This window comes from Periplaneta americana, chromosome 2 (assembly GCF_040183065.1).
Source record: "Periplaneta americana isolate PAMFEO1 chromosome 2, P.americana_PAMFEO1_priV1, whole genome shotgun sequence".
NCBI lineage: Eukaryota > Metazoa > Arthropoda > Insecta > Blattodea > Blattidae > Periplaneta > Periplaneta americana.
In genome coordinates, this window is record NC_091118.1 from 193,847,745 (window position 1) to 193,866,014 (window position 18,270).

General features: G+C 34.4%; 1 protein-coding gene across 2 annotated transcripts in view; it reads right to left on the minus strand.

Annotated features, from left to right (window-relative positions):
• LOC138694987 (ATP-binding cassette sub-family G member 4-like) overlaps nucleotides 1-18,270 on the minus strand; it is a 173,418-nt gene that overhangs the window by 22,827 nt on the left and 132,321 nt on the right. For both annotated transcript variants that reach the window (XM_069819232.1, XM_069819231.1), the window contains 3 exons: nucleotides 12,356-12,545; nucleotides 5,623-5,768; nucleotides 552-790 (listed from right to left, as the gene is read on the minus strand). In XM_069819232.1, the coding sequence (XP_069675333.1) occupies nucleotides 552-790; nucleotides 5,623-5,768; nucleotides 12,356-12,545 (575 nt within the window). The remainder of the gene's footprint in view (nucleotides 1-551; nucleotides 791-5,622; nucleotides 5,769-12,355; nucleotides 12,546-18,270) is intronic.

Genomic DNA, 18,270 nt, shown 5'->3' on the forward strand with positions numbered 1-18,270 from the left:
TTATTTGTCACTTGTCAAATTTCTTTCAAATTCGTTACTTTGAAGAAAAGCTCGCTGAAGAATTATTTGTCACTTGTCAAATTCGTTACTTTGAGGAAAAGCTCGCTGGAGAATTATTTGTCACTTGTCAAATTTCTTTCAAATTCGTTACTTTGAAGAAAAGCTCGCTGAAGAATTATTTGTCACTTGTCAAATTCGTTACTTTGAGGAAAAGCTCGCTGAAGAATTATTTGTCACTTGTCAAATTTCTTTCAAATTCGTTACTTTGAAGAAAAGCTCGCTGAAGAATTATTTGTCACTTGTCAAATTCATTACTTTGAGGAAAAGCTCGCTGGAGAATTATTTGTCACTTGTCAAATTTCTTTCAAATTCGTTACTTTGAAGAAAAGCTCGCTGAAGAATTATTTGTCACTTGTCAAATTCGTTACTTTGAGGAAAAGCTCACTGGAGAATTAAAAACAAATCTGCCACCACTGCACAAAAAGTAAATACTTGAGTTAGGGCCAATATGAATGGTTTTTTTAACATTGTCAACGTATTTTAGTGCCTACCGAAAGATGCAGGATTGTGGTAGCTGGGACACACGAGGCCTAGTGTGCTGAGGAATGGCACCAGTTGCTGTGTGGAGCCCTGGTACACACACTGTCCTTCTGCCAGAGTGTACAAGTGATCAAACATCTCGAACAACCTGGCACTTGGCTGATGGATGGTGCAGATGATTGTTCGACCTCCTCTTGCTAGAGACTTCAACAGTGAGATACACTGGAAGCATGATGAGCTGTCCAGACCACTGGAACACAAAATCAATAATTTATAAGTATTATATATAAATAGTCTTATTGAAATTCACAAGAATGACGTTTCTCCTCGAAGATTGTTGGCCCTATGTAGTAAAATAATGTGACAAGATGTCCCATTTTGAATGGGACAGTCCTATTTTTGGATCTTTCGTCTCAGTGTCCCAACAGTTCTTGTTGGAATGCCCATTAATCTCGTTTTGTTGTAAAGTGCAAAAATGGACCCATTTTCGGTTTTTTAGACGTGGGCAATATAAAAAAAAATTCTTGAACCTGTATTGTAATACACCTAATTGAGGGGCTCAGTGGAAAAGGGGCCCATACCACATTCCTGTTGATTTTTAATTTCTTTGATAATCTGACAGCTCTTGCCATCTAGGATCTCTTTTACAAATTTCCAGTCTTGTGGCATATATCTACTAGACATGGTAAGCATTTATAAATGCCTCTTCTTCACTTGAAGAGAGAGAATCTCAGTGGAATAAATGCTTTTCCTAAAAAAATTTAGTTTATGTAGCATGGGCCCCTTTCCCACTGAGCGCCTCAATTGTTTCAACACAATGACAACTGTCGCTAAGACAGGAGGTTTTCTATCGGTGGTCAAGACATTTTCTCCTTTCAATAATAATATTGTAACTAACTACATGCGGTTAGGGTGACCAGACGTCCTCTTTTGTCCGGACATGTCCTCCTTTTTAGGCCTTTGTCTGGGGTCCGGGCAGATTTTTAAAAAACCAAGAAACTTGTATTTCTGATATTTTGAAATTATCTGATCTGACGCCTTTTTCAAGTAATTTTCCTGTAGGTGGCAGCAGCATCATCGACAGAATATACTCTTTGCCAACGATCATAACTCTCTTTGCATACAAAGTAATATTAAATTCACATTTTGTGCGATCTTTTATGTATTTTCATAATAAATATAGTTTCCTTGGCTTTCATATGTAGTTAACTGTAATATCATTTTATATTATTACTAGTGGCTTGTGCAGCAAATGCTGCAAACTAAGTTCATTAGACGTTCAAATAAACATTTTTCAGATTTACTTTCAATGAAGAATACCAGACATTCTGAAAGTTATTTGCTTCCATAATAATGAAAGATACTCTCTCTCGAGCCAATACTGAAGAGAACCACGCACACAAATATCTACACCACACCACCATTAAATATATGAAAAAGACCCAACCCCACTTGATTAATAACTATAAAAATATTATCTTACGTAAGTTTTATAGCTTTCAGTAACATATACTATATATACTATACAGCCGCCACTCAGTAAAATATAGAAATCAAAATTTAATTTAAGTTATTCTCTACATCTATTTATATAACCCCAAAACGTTTCACTTTCATATCATCAATATAGCATTAATATGTATAATTAATGAAAAATAGTCATATCACGACATTAACTATAATAATATTTCAATTCCAATAGTAATAATGTCATCAAACCACCTCAAGTTTTGTAGTTTTTAATATCCAATACACAGCTGTACCCAGAAAATTACACAACACAGAATCGAACCTGTAAATTATTTTTAGTAAGTTAAGTTTTTAATAACCAATTTAATTTGAGCTCTAAATATGTCACCATTCTTGCAGATCATGGCGTTCGTGTAATATTGTTTACTGTAGTGTGTGTTTTGTTTTATTCTGAAATGCAACACGGCCGACTTGATGCTCGCTTCGCTTCTCCTGAATGCAATTAGCTAGTTCTCAAAACTGACGACAGATGGATTTTGGAAAATAGGAAAATTATGTAGGAAAATTGACATTTCACTGAAAACTACTATTTTTCCGAAAAACTTTGGGTTCCAAGCTTCAAAATGAGGGGCAATTTATTAAAATCCGTTCAGCCGTTTTCCCGTAATTTCCATTACCAGTTCAAATTATATATATAGAAGTTTTATCATAAGTATACTGTAATAAAATAGATATTGACATAATTTTAAGTATAATATAGGTCTAAGCCTAAATCTAAATAGATATTATCTGTCCTCTAATAAATATAGCTCCCTTGACTTTCATATGTAACTAACTGTAAAAGCATTATTATTAAGTTTTATCATAAATATTTTTGTAATATTAACATACTTTTAAATATGATATAAGCCTGAATCTGTACTGTAAATATTTTGTAAGAAAGTAGATATTGATGTAATTTATAGTATAATATAGGCCAAAGCTTAAATCTAAGAACATATTTTCTGTCCTCTTTTTTAGAACAATGTCCTCCTTTTTGAAGCTTTGTGTCCTCTTTTCTATCGATGTAAATCTGGTCACCCTACATGCGGTGATAACCAGAAATTAACATATTAAAAGAAAATGTCTCTTAAAAGAACAGTTAAGCATGGAAAAAGAATGCCTTCAATCGCTTCTATCACAATTAACATGGAATAATGTGGGGCTTTCAGCTTTTCTCTGAAAGACTAACAGGAACTTGCTGGGTTGAACAACATAATGAAAGAGTATGTTTATCAAGAAAATTCTGGTACGTCAGACTCGTATTTACACCTGCCCAACAAAATGTATGCATGTAAGTGAGCAAATAGCTGCAAGGCGTTATTTGCTAACCATTCAAAGCAAATAACACTACATTTTTGCATACTAATGCAGGGTTATGACGAGGATATTTGACCTTTCTGAAGTTTTTGTCGTATACTATTAGAAGGATACTTTACGAGACATACCATGACACAAGCTAACAATTTCAAGGTGAATTGCTGCATTAAATTTCCTCTCAGTGTTTATTCTGCAACTACATCACACACATTTATATTAATCGCATTTAACGAGTCTGGCGACATATTTTATTATCAATTCGAATTTATAAACCAGATATCGTCGCTGCACCTCCAAAATCCACTATGTGTTTTTAACAAGATTTTGCAGGAGAAAGAAAAAAGCATTGTCACTTTTAATTTCCTTGATTTTCAAAACTACCTCCGGTCTAATTTCAATCATTACAAGAAAAATGAAATTATACCGAAAGTAGCTTTGAAAATCAGGGGAATTAAAAGTGACAATGCATTTTTCTTCCTCCTGCAAAATCTTTTTAATCTATCGTTGGTCGTGGGGGTCATTGATTTTAAAAGTCCACAGAATATAAATAAAATACAGTAAGATTGCGAGACCCTGGTTATCTTCCTTTCTAATTGTTAAGATTTCTGCTATCACAGACAGCGGGAATTAACTGACACTCAGTGAGACCTGCTAGCAACTAATTGTTGCAGATGTATTCTTTCTCTGAGCGCATCGCTCACCCGCGATCTACGTAGTTCTGCTTCATTTCATTTTATGGAATTTTATTGATCTCAATGGCTGAAAATCAAATATGTCAGTGGTTAGACGAAGTTTCAGATGAGGAACAACTGCCATCAGCATTTTTCGAAGAAGAGCCCGTGACGAATGAAGCCTTCCATGACAATGTAGAAGTTTGAGATTTGGATACTGCAGAGGACGGTGACCACAAAAGCGGTAGCAAGCTATCAGCTAAGAAAGAAGATGTTTCGCCTTATGTAGACCCTCAATATACAGTAAGAGATAATGTAACAATGTGGGGTAGTTCATGATGCTCCAAGAAACCGTCACCAAAGAGCAAAAAATGAGCCGTTCAGAGCAGAAGTGGTGTAAGTCAAAAATGGTAATGAGGGTTAAAGTAAACATTCTGTAAAATACAGCGCAAAGTAGCAATTAATACTGAATTTATTTAAACTATTAGTAGTCAGTGAATAGCACGAAGGACATATTAATTGCTACTTTGCGATGTATTTTACAGAATTTTTACTTTAAACCTCATTACGCAATTTTGACTTACACCACTTCTGCTCTGAACGGCTCAAATATTGTTCTGCATCCACCTGGAATGAAAGATGTAGCCAAGGACACAAAGAATGTAATGGATTGCTGGGAGCTTTTTTTTATCCCCGACTTAGTTATTGAAGAAATTGTGAGATGTATGAATACCGAAAAAGTGATACGCTGGGGAGGGGGGACTTGATACACTGAGGGGACTTGATACGTTTTGTAGGTTGATGTTTCAATCTACAAAACGTATCAAGTCCCCCCAGCATATCAAGTCATCCCCATTTTACGGTATAAAGATTGAGCAAATTCGGACAAATTACAGTCCTCCATGAGACGTTTTGGAACAGATATAAACGAAATAAAGGCTCTCCTTGGGCTTCTGTACTTGGCAGGATTCATGAAATCATCCCATCCACGTGTCGAAGACCTTTGGGCAACTGACGGTACAGGTCCTGAACATTTTCGACTGGTTTTTATTTATTATTTGCACTCTTCAATTTGATGATGTTAGAACCCAAGCAGAAAGGAAACTGCTTTACAAACTAGTACCAATTCAAAATATTTTAAAACGTAAATATTTAGGTAAAGCATAAATTAAAGACCATAATAGACAGATATCGTTAACACTGCTTCGACAAAAAGTACTTTCATGTACTATTAGGTAATTAAAATGCATATTGTGGCCTGCAATTAAGAACTTTAAAAGTCAATATCTAATATTCTTTCCAGGAGCAGAACATCCGCTCCTTCCCACGTTTATTATTTACAAGCTACATACGTCACAACAAGACAAATGCTGACCTAGAGCCGCAGAATATTCTAGCGTTAGAAGGAATGTGATTGAAAGATGTCAATACTTTATTTAAGGTTATACGTCAACATTTCATTTTGTTCTGCTTTAAAATGTGACCTAATATAAAATAATTTAAAAGGAGGCAAAGACAATATATTTTCTTTTTAAATGTAATGGACAACATATCTGGCAATAAACTGAAAGTTCTGACTAACCTGGTGGGCTCATCAAAGAACATGATGGGAGGGTTGTTCACCAATTCGAGAGCAATAGAGAGACGCTTCTTCTGACCACCAGAGAGATTGCTTGTCATGGTCTTGCGGTGTTCTTGAAGACCCAGTGTTTCAAGAATTTCTTGAACCTGGAACCAACAACCAAAGAACACTATGAAGAGACAGTTCTAAAGAAGGCATCTCAGTTTAACTTTCAGAAGAAATATTCAACTGATTGGCTTCATATCATGCGTCTATCTTTCTAAATATAAATCTAAAAAGTGATTCCCTGTTTAAATTAAATAGAAAAAAATGAAAATTCAAATAAGATTCTCAATGAAACACAACAAAGTCTCGTTTATTTCATTCTGTGTTAGAAAATAATAAATACAAATGTATTGCATATTTCCATAGGTACCTTAATTACTAACTTTAGAATGTATGAAACTATTGCTATACTTGTTTTTTTGAAAGATGGGACATGACAGTTAAGCGGCCGAGCTTGGAACTACAGTGCCATGTTGCCAATATGGACTACCACACTGTCAGCTGATGGAAGCTAGCAATTGTCGTTAAGATGGCTGACAAAGCATTCATTGACAATTGACGCGAAGGTAAGAAAACAATACAAAAATCGACAGAGAATCAAAGACGAAATGTGCCAATGCTAACATTGTGTGCACAATAAATGTCACCAAGAGAGCTATTAAGCACTCGCCACGTGGGAACGGTAAGTTTGGCAACTCAACCGTTGTTACCATAGCAACAGCCCTACCACGTTATGTGACATTCAGTTGTTTTTCCGATCGCAACACTCCTGTCATGTCCCATCTTTCAAAAAAACAAGTATAGTGACATAATTATGCATATTTCATTTAATTATACTTTATTTTATTAGTATGTCTTAGTTTGAGTTTTAAAATGAAGACTTGTGTATAGATATTATTTCGGATGAATATTATTCATCTTTAAATGCCCCAATTCTTTTATTAAGCAAGACAGTTATCATTCTCACTTTTTCTAAGATATGATATGATTAGATTAGATTTATTCTTAACTTGCTGCATTCTGTACAAAGTTATTTCTTCAGAATTTAGTGTGCATTACACACATAACTCATTCATCATACACTCAATGAATGGTTACATATTAATCGAGCAAGATAATTAACATAAGCTGTTACAATGAATGACTTAAGGTAGTGATTCTCAAAGTGGGGGTCGTGAAAAGACCGGAGGTGAATCGCGTGATTTACAAATAAAACAAGAAACGCCTTATTAACATGCGTTTGTGGTGCATAGGAACATAAACTTAAACAACGTGGAACATAAAAATAAAAAATGTTTTAGAAGTTATAAAGAAAAAAATTGACTAATGTGATAAATGTGTCTGTTTTGCAGAAAGTAGCGCCTAAATCCTGCAGTTTGTATTCCATAAACTCACACGCACACACTGATATTTTCAATTTTAAAAAGATGTCTTACTTTTATTTTCACAGCAGTCATAGACATATTTTATAAATTTGTAAGAGATTGCAACAGACTAGCAATCTTTCCGGTACGTAACACACTATATAGTGGTTGAAAGTAGTGCTCTTTCTGGCAGACAAGAGATACAGTAGTTGTATCCAAGAGACGGGATATGGGGCAGCAATAACGTCAGCATGTTTCCTCATATTCCTCGCAAAAAATATTCACCGTTAATATTCACCGTATTTTATTTTATTTATTTATTATAATATTAATGCACTGATCAACAGCCACAGGCCAATAATAGCCCAGCACAAGTGATACAATAATAATAAAAAAATAAAAATTGAATACAATATTTACATTGACTATTACACTTTTACCATGTCATACTACTTTTGAACAATAAAAACTTTCGAAAGAACGTCTTTCAACCAATCATGAATGCTTACCGCACAATTTTATCATTTCCCTAGCATTTGTTTATTTTTATCGCTTACCTAGCATTTGTTTGTTTTTTATAATTTCCCTAGCATTTGTTTCTTTGTTTGCCAACATTTCAAACTGCAAATTCTTTACGGTATTATAAAACATGCTTTGCGATCGTCATTTGTTTCCCGCATAGATAGTCGACTGAAAATGGCGGCTCCGTTCAAACGTTTTGGTGAAGCTAACATTAGTGAAATATAATTTTCGCAAGTCAATATCTATTTTATTGTATTAGATTACTTTATATCTTCTAATATTTATAGTTACACTTTCTTCTGTTTTTATCCCCATCCCTACCATTTGTTTCCTTGTTTGCCAACATTTCAAAATGTAAATTCTTTACGGTACTATAAAACATGCTTTGCGATCGTCATTTATTTACCGCATTGATAGTCAACTGAAAATGGCGGCTCCGTTCAAACGTTTTGGTGAAGCTAACTAACATTAGTGAAATAGAATTTTAGTAAGTCAATTAATATTTTAATGTATTGGAGTACTTTATTTCTTCTAATCTTTATATACTTTCTTCTAATCGTGTAATAGTCGTGGGCTATTATTGGCCCACTCGTGTTTTGATTTTCTCTAGATAAATCAATGCCTCTAGTGAGATTATTGTTGATAATAATAGAAAATTTAAAATAAGTAAATTAATATTGTAATGTTAATTAATGGACGCAAAAAAAATAAATAACTAAAACAATCTTAAACGAAGAATTCTTCTCTAATCGATGATATACGTATTATACCATAAAAATGCCAGAAATGTTACAATAAAAATTAAGTATGATTTTTACAAGATTAAATAAATGATAAGTCATTGTCAATAACAAAGTAAGTCTATACATTAAAAGGATCGAGAGAATGGAAACTGGTGAAATAAATTTTGAACTTCTATTACAGGAAAGTTTATGAACTCTCAAACGTGTCATAGGAACACATAAGCTAATATAATAATAATAATAATAATAATAATAATAATAATAATAATAATAATAATAATAATAATAATAATAATGGACTTCGAAAACATTTATTAGAAATAAAAAGTTCCTCTTGCTTAACATACTGAAGAAATAATAACAAGTACGTATAATAGTATAAGCCTCCAGCCAAATTCATTTTATACTCATGCAATGCTTTAATAGCAGAATAAACAACTTCGAAGAACAACAAAAGGTATTTGTTATTATCATGAGTGATGTAATAGTAGTTTCAGATAACCAATCAGTACATACAGAAGGCCATGAAAAGATGTACGTAGCAATAGAAATACGTAGCCTTGTGAGCTCCAAGCTGTAGAGCTCTCGACAGTAACAGAGAGGAACTTGGGTGAGTCCCAAGTCATGGCCAAATGGAAATCTTTTGACCTTGCATAAATTTTGATCTTGGGCTCTAACGTACATAGGTAAATATTTTTAGACTGACATGAAACTAAAGAAAAGTTCTAAATTAACTACCCAAAACAAATAAGTAATACATTCATTTACAATTTAAAATATTCCATAACATAGAATAGAATAACCTAACCTAACCTAACCTGAACCAAACTAACCTACCACAACACAGGAATGTACAGCATTAATTGCATAAAATTAATTTAATTTATTTAATATTTAATTTAATTTATTTAATAAACATTCACCTGGAGATGGTGGGATGTTGGAAGTGGACCAATGTAGCCGAAAACAGACGAATGGCGAAAAGTGTAGGAGATCATGATTCACCAACGAAAGCAAAGAAACACATATGTACATACATACACACACACACAAACTATGGTTGCCAGACAATTGAGATTCGTAACACACAAAGTTGACAATCAGGAATGATTGTTAATAAGACTGTCAAAATTAAGTGTAATAATACTATATTAGCTCAATTACATTAACAGTTTTCTGTATAACGAGTTTAATACACATCATGCAAGTTTCTGTCATTGTGAATGCACGGTTTAATATCATCATTTTTGGTATGAATTAATTTTATCGAAATATGTTTGCCCACAGTGTACATAATTATACAGGGTGGAAGTGAAATAACCTTGCAGATTGAAAGGGACGATAAGGTACACTTAAATGAATAAAAAACCTATTTATTACGTTTCGTGATTAAATGCACAGTTAATTAGAAAATTAAGTTTGAAGTTTCAGCAATCGGACAACATCGCCGCTAATACTCTTCTCATGATACTGATATAAGAGGTGAACGAACTAGGTAACTCCGTGTGTCCCGCTAGATGAGCTGTTTTCTGGCGCTGTGTTGCAACAAACTCGCAGCGTGCAGTTTCTTAAATTTGGAGATATTTTAAATTAAATTTACACGAAAACCGTCCACAATATTGAAATCCGCCAGAGAGATAAATTATTCTTTATTAGATTTACTATCGATATGGACAAAAATCACGATCCCACTCGCAATAGTTACCGAATAAGAGGTTGTTAAACATTTGAGAAAAAATAACATTTTTTTTTCTGAAAAACTATTAACTTTCCACCAATACGATATTATAGTTTTTTGTTACATACAACATGAGCTATTCGCTCTGAGAATTTGCAAGGCTATTTCACTTCCACCCTGTATATAAGTGGACATAATTAAAATGGTCCACGTGTGTGGACATAGGTCACATGGGCCCAACAATTTGGATATATAACTGTGTCCCGTACAATCACTATCACAAAGAAATTATAAATATCTCGTCACTCTGTGAATTTAGAAATATGTTTCTCATCTTGTCTTGTGTTGAAACTCTAATTTTGGTAACAATGAAAATTATGACTCTAGTGCGCATGCGCGGGGTATGACAACACATAGTTAAAATGGCGGAATTCACGGTACAGCAGAAAGTGAAATGTTATGCATGCAAATCTGACTTCAGTAATTTAGTAATCTATGGTTATATTATTATTATTATCGTCATTCTATATTATTCTGTCGTGACATATTTTTCTAATTAAAGGCCCATTCACAATGAAAATTAAACATAACCGTAACATAAACACAGAAGTTTGCGGCCAGGCTACCAAATGGGATCATTCAAAATGATTCACATAAACATTGACATAAACATTGCCGTAAGACGTTAACATGAAAGTTTGCAAATTCCAAACTTTCATGCTTATGCTTACGTGATTTGCAAACAGCACACAATCATGGACCGCTGAAGTATACGACAGAGTATCAGGAAATGGCGTCGTTGTTATGTTTCCATGGTTACCAAGTATGTTTGCGGTTATGTTTATGTCCCCATCGTGAATGATGGTATGATTTCTTGATTTTATCGTGACGTTTACATTCTTAAGTTAACGCTTACGTTGTTTAATTTTCATTGTGAATGAGCCTTAAGCCTGTACACTGTCGTGACGGTGTAGGAAATTTGTGGCCCAACAGTCGTCCGTTAGCAGCGCTACTGACGCGTGTTCGAAGCGTTACTAACGCGCGTTCGCAGCGCCACTAACGCGCCACTAAAAGTGGCCTCATCTGAAGGGACACTTTGTGTAGAGAATTGTTTGCAATAAGAGTTCGATGTTTAATTTTCATTCAAGTCAAAACTCATTTTTATGACATCTCCCTTTACCCAAACACCATCGAATTATTCTAACCCAAGTGTTTGACGGGAATCTGTATTTGCGACATTAAACCACGATTGCGCCTGATAAATTTAAGACATTGAAATAGATTGTTCAGAATTACAATCACTACAAGTAAAAGGGTAACATTAGCTATTAGTTATCGTTTGAAGTCATATGAAGATGAAGAAGCAAAGACGAGGAGTAGCTAATTGGTTAATGAAGTGGACATAAACATTTTAGATGGACATAATGTATTGGACATTCATACAGTGAACGTAAAAAGTGGACATAAAATTTGTGTTTTGGACTAAAATAAAGTAAAAAGGTAAATCCGTGGTGCTACAGCCCTGAAGGGTTAAGACCGACCAGCTGGCTGCTGGCCTCACGTCCACATGTCGAAGTAGAGGTGGACGATCATCAAACCAGAATGGAGGTATCGTGTGGTTAGCACGATGATCCCCCCCAGCCTTTATAGCTGGTTTGCGAAACCAGATTTTCGCAACCTATCGTAGCTCCCCAAGTGCATCACGATGCTGGATGGGTACCGATCCCATACATTAACCGAAATTACTAAAATAAAGTGGACATATTAATTAACTGCACATATGTTCATAATTTGGTGAACTCTTATGTAATGGACATTAAAAACTGAATCTCGTATCTGTGTTTCGATAGAAATCTGTTACTTAAGCCATTAAATCAATTTTTAAGAAGGGGTGGGCGGGAATTCTTTCTACTAAGGTATCTGATCCTGGAATAATGAATAAGTAAGAAATTCAGATAAACATATTTCGCGCCTTAATGAAGTTATTCACTCTCTTTACATTTTTATGTCATGGGCAATTAGAATTCCCCCTAGTCATTCTTAATGTTTGAAAATTCCTCCGAAGATTAACAGATTTTGAAATTGCACAAGTTTGGATGAATTTTAAATCATCATATTTTCTTAAAATATGGAAGATGTCACATTCTTGAAGTCCAATGTGGGGCAATATGGTTTCTGTAAGTATCCTTAAATAGCACTGTAAAAATGTATGACAGTGAAAAGAAATCGCTTACAGAAATATGACTTCACGGAAATACAAGATATTTGGCATCCCATTCAATACAGCCTCTCCATAGGGTACAGGTCGAACCCACACATTTTATTACAAATAGACACGTATTTGAATAACTAACTTGGTTAAAGTCTGTACGCTAACTTACCACTTCTTGCTTCTCGTCTTTGCTCATATCCTTGCCCAGCTTGAGGTTGGACGCAACACGCATGGCTTCCTCCACCGTGAGGTTGGCGTGCAGCTGATTGTCTTGCATGATGTAGCATGACAGTTTGCGGAACAGACTCAAGTTGCGCTCCTGTCCGTTGATAGTGATGGATCCGCTCATTCCCGAAGTCCTGCAAGACAATTCGTAATGTTCCATAAAATCCACCTCAAAATATTTTACCATTCTTGTGCGATTTGTGGGAGAGATTGGAGGTTTCTCCTCCACTTCCAGAGAATCACCATCTATGTTCATACATTACTTATCCTAATCTCCCGCCTCTCTCCACTGGATTTTATCTTAAACATTATGCCAATATACAGGGTGTAACAAAAAGGTATGTCAAAACTTTAGGCAAATATTTCTCACATGTAGAGGATGAAAATATGTTATATAAACATGAGTCCGGAAACACTTTTAGACCGTGATTTTAATGCCACGAATTGTTAAATTATTTTTTTACATAAAGGATTATTAATGAAAAAATAACTTGAAATGATAAAATAGTGCTAAACGTAGGGTTTGTTCCCAAGTACGAAATACACTTGCATGCAAAATTGCATAAATTTATCTAAACAAATTAAGTTATATTGGAAATGGATTTGGAAAATGTAAGTTACAGGGAATGAGCAACAAACTTATCGAAGATGAGAAGTTCTGTCCATATTTAAATGACAAGTCAATTGACAGTCTCACGTTTTAACTCATAACTCTGAAAAATATTAGAAATGGCCTATTTTTTTACCATATTGAGGAAAGTCCATTCAATAAAAAGAAAAACAAAATCATACTGTATTTTCGACTTTCGAAAGTATGCTTCCTTAAGGGGTTAGATACAGCTTAAAGCAATAAAATTTTGGAAATATTCAACAATTTTTACCTCCGTTACTGTATCTTGTACAATAAAAATACACTGTCCTTCTGTTATATGAAAAAATATTTTTCCGACTTAAAAACATTATTTACATTTTTTTTTTTTCAAAATTAATTTCACTGTGTAGTGATGAAACGTTTCCCACATAATTAAAAAACTATCCAACATTCTGTGATGTGTTTTTATGCATGTCATATCTACAATATGATACAAGATCACTTCTCTAACTTTATTAGATTGTCTGATAAAAATAAATTCATTTTAAAACATGGTCAAATATCAGTATTTTCTTCTAACACAAAATAGAAAAAATAGTATTCATTAAGGAATGTAGTTGAAAGAGCATGATATTGTAAACATGAGTTTCAGCAATAAAATAAAAGAGAGAGAACATGAAGAAGTTAACAAGCTTATGAGTTATGAGGGAAACTCTTCATCACTGCACAGTGAACTGCCACGGTTTTGAATTAAAAAAAAATATATATATTTTTTTTAATCGTAAAAATATTTTTTTTCATATAGCAGAAAGACAGTGTTTCACACGTACCGATTTTCATTTTTGTACAAGATACAGTAATGGAGGGAAAAAAATGTTGAAGTGGACAATAAATTGACCGATAAGAAATTGAATTTTTGCTTAAAATGCGTAATTTCTAGAATTACGGAACGGTCATTGACCATTCTTTTTAAAATCTATTAGCTAGGCAGACAAATCAGTCCGGATATGATACACGGACAATTTGGAATGCAGCCAACTGCAATCTCTTCAACGTCTGATGACGAGGATGTACCAAATTACACCTTGTACAAGAATCGCCAATGCACTCCCATGGGGAGGCGATTATCTTGGAATTACGCTTCGCATGTCACTTTAGTTTTATTACGGGGAACAGACAAGTAATGCAATGGACAAGTGCAGGGGATACTTTTCCTGGACTGCATTTGGAACATATCCAATCTGAATTATAATCAAGTAACTGCCTTCCTGGAAACAATTTATTCTTGTTTCCTTTTAGGTACGTATTAACATCAATGAATGGAAGTATTACTGTATACAAAGAGATGAGTATTGGAGAGAAGCGTTTATCACAATTACAAACTGTGAAAAAACAGTCTGAAGGCGCTTCAACATTTCTACTTATCTTCTGAAACCAGAACAAAAACTCAACGTTTTAAATATGTATATTTGGCCTATACTTGTTTATCCTCTTCAAAATGCTCCCCTTCACCAGCTTTCTGACCGGTTTCTCGAAGATGTGGATAAGTTAATTAAAAGTTCGGTGAAGGAAATTTTATGTTTGCCAGGAGACACGCCCGACGCGATGTTGTACACCGAACGTAAATATAAGGGTCTCAGCCTTTTCAAAGCTCAATGGGAAGCATATTTACAAAATCTCAATATTTGCAATACATTATTGAGAACCTCGAATCCTCTTGTCGTTTCTACAAGGAACATAGCAGCAGAAAAGAAAGTATGATCCAGGAAGTTAAAAATTCCACCTGAAGATCTGGATATAAGTAACATCAATGTCCATAAACTACGACAAAATCTTAGGAAACAAGAGTACGACAAATGGTGTGCGCTTCCACATAAAGGAAAAGGTGTTATTTTATTTCAAGAATATACTCCCGGAAATAAATGGATTTTTTCTAAGGAGGGTCTGTCTTCCTCTGAATGGCGGGACGCAATTAAGATGAATGCTAACGTAGCACCAGTGAGAAATCTTCATGGGAGATCCTTGGACGGTTTCCGTTGCAGATACTGCAACGAGATTGAAACCTTAGCACACGTCCTAGGATCCTGTCAGCATGGAGAACTCCTGAGAATTTCACGCCATCATAACATCCGAAAACTAATAGCACAAACCCTTAGAAACAAATCCTTCGAGGTCCATGAAGAGGTGCACTGCGTTGCGTCTGAAGGCGGCGGAATTAGAAGAGCGGACATCGTGGCTCTAGACAAGACTAATAGTAAAGGCTTTATACTGGACCCAACTGTTAGATTTGAGATGAGCCAGACCCAACCATCCGAGGTCAACAAAGAAAAACAACAAATTTATGAGCCTACTATTCCGTATTTTCGAGAAAAATATCAGATGGAAGGCACCTGGGAAGTACATGGTTTAATGATCGGAGCGAGGGGCACCATCCCACGATCAACTGTAAACACTATCAAAACATTTGGAATCCATGACATCATTCCAAAAATAATTACTTCAACCATTAAAGGGTCTGTGGCAATTCTGAAAAATCATTTATACGGAATATCATAATACCCCCCCCCTTTTCTATTCGTTAGTGTGTGATTGTTACAAATATATGTACAAATTTATTATTTCTTAAACTTAAGCTCCTAGTTCACATTTCAATTTGGCTCATCTATCTTACTGTAATCATTACTATTCTTATATGTGTGTTATTCTGTGTTTTTGGCAACCCAGGATGCCTGGGCAGACTATTTCTTGAAATAAATTATATATTATAATCAGTGTATATGTATCAGTTTGGATTTAGTTTTCTATAAGAGTAACAGAATTTTGATAATCTGAGATCCAAGACTACTTTAATCTTTATATAATTCTCTGTCACAGGATTTTAAAAGGACAAGGGAAAAATATTTAATATTCAGGATTATTAGACAGGTCTACAATAGACGTAACCCGTCCCGTCCCAAAGTTGACAGGCTGTACCGACTCTTGCTTTTGTGGTTTTAATCCTATAGTCAAACTTGTCCCGGGTATATCAGGATTGGTGTAACCGATACTTCAACTTGTCCCGGGTATATAAGGAAGGTGTAACCGATACTTCAACTTGTCCCGGGTATGTAAGGATAGGTGTAACCGATAGTCCAACTTGTCCCGGGTATGTAAGGATAGGTGTCACCGATACTTCAACTTGTCCTGGGTATGTGAGGATAGGTGTAACCGATAGTCCAACTTGTCCCGGGTATGTAAGGATAGGTGTCACCGATACTTCAACTTGTCCCGGGTATATAAGGAAGGTGTAACCGATACTTCAACTTGTCCCGGGTATGTAAGGATAGGTGTAACCGATAGTCCAACTTGTCCCGGGTATATAAGGAAAGTGTAACCGATACTTCAACTTGTCCCGGGTATGTAAGGATAGGTGTCACCGATAGTCCCACTTGTCCCGAGTAAGTAAGGGTATGTGGAACCGATAGTTCAACTTGTCCTATGTTTGTAATGACAGGTGATACGAGCTAACCTCACCTCAAAACAAAATATTCCCTCCCACTTATGCAGACTTTGAACTACGCAACCATTTAGCGGGTTGATGATGGCGTGGTTAAAAATTTCGTCTTGATAAGTCCATTATTAATACAACGTATAATATAGCACATTTTCAAATGCAGTCAAATAATGATATGAAGTTTTACAATCATAATGATGCGACTTTTCACTAATTGTAATCTATACTAATAATAAATCTGTAGCAAAAACTTTTCTGGTAATTTTCGATTTTCCAAAAATAATTGGTGTTAACATGTATAATTAACCATCCTGAAACCGAAAATAGCTTTTTAGAAATTTTTGTCTGTCTGTCTGGATGTTTGTTAACATTTCACGCGATAATGGCTGAACGGATTGCGATGAAAATTGGAATATAAATTAAGTTCGTTGTAACTTAGATTTTAGGCTATATTGCATTCAAAATACTTTATTTAAAAAGGGGGTTTATAAGGGGGCCTGAATTAAATAAATCGAAATATCTCGCTTATTATTAATTTTTGTGAAAAATGTTACATAAAAGTTTCTTTAAAAATGATTTCCGATAAGTTTTATTCTTTGAAAAAGTTTGATAGGACTGATATTTAATGAGATAAATGAGTTTTAAAATTAAAATAACTGCCAACTAAGGCGGTGTAATGAAATAAAAAACAAATGACTTAGTCTATAAGGGGCCTTGGACAACAACAATCGAAAGCTATGAAGCATAGCGTACAGAGAATGATTCTGTGTTTGTATGCAGTAATATCGGAAGCTAAATTAACCGATATGTATAATTAATTATTATTTCACCATTGGAAAGTGTAGTTTCTCTAGATGGACATAATGCTATAATGTTATTACAGTAACGTTTGAGTGAATCGAGGACTGGTAAGATTAAAATAGCTTCTTATGCACAGAAAACTTGATAAGGTATTCTGTACATTTTTATTCTATGCAAAATTTTGATAGGACTGATATTTAAGGATATACAAGACTTAAAATAACAATACAATACATTTTCACCGCGCCTCAGATTATAGTGTTGTTATTCCTGCAGTAACTCCTATGTGAAAAATATAAAATTTTTGAGTAGAAAGAAAAACACATTTATTCATTCCATGGCAATGGTACATAGGAGATCGTGAATTCTTACATTTTCGAAAGAAAGAAATATAATTACATATCACGTATCACTATTTAAGTTATTTGAAGGGTTCAGGACCATAGTGGACCAAGCGCCATTTACTGAAGACGTAGAAAACAAGGGTTAAAATTAAGTTATTAGTCCATAATTCAATGGAAACATATAGCAAGTAATATAAAGTATACACATTAAAACTAAAAGATATGTCAATCTTCATTAAACTATGGTTGCATGTAATAACAATGAAAGAAACATGTTAAAGGAATTGTCATTGCACCAAATGAGTGATATCTGGACCAAAATGATCGCATTTTTATTTTTTAAATACAATTTAAATTAAGTAACATATTAAACGATTTATTCTTCTATCAAACACGAGTGTTCCCTGGATCAAATGTTCTATTTTAATTATGTAATTACTTTATATTTATTTCTAACGGGTGCAGCGGAGCGCATGGGTACGGCTAGTCATGAAAAATTTACTTTATTGTACTTCCGAGTTATATTTCTAAAAGCTCCATCTTCTTACAGATGTGAAGGGGATATTTGAAAAGGCAATTTATACTGTTATACTTGACATACAGTAGGTATCATTTTGAAGATCAAGTAG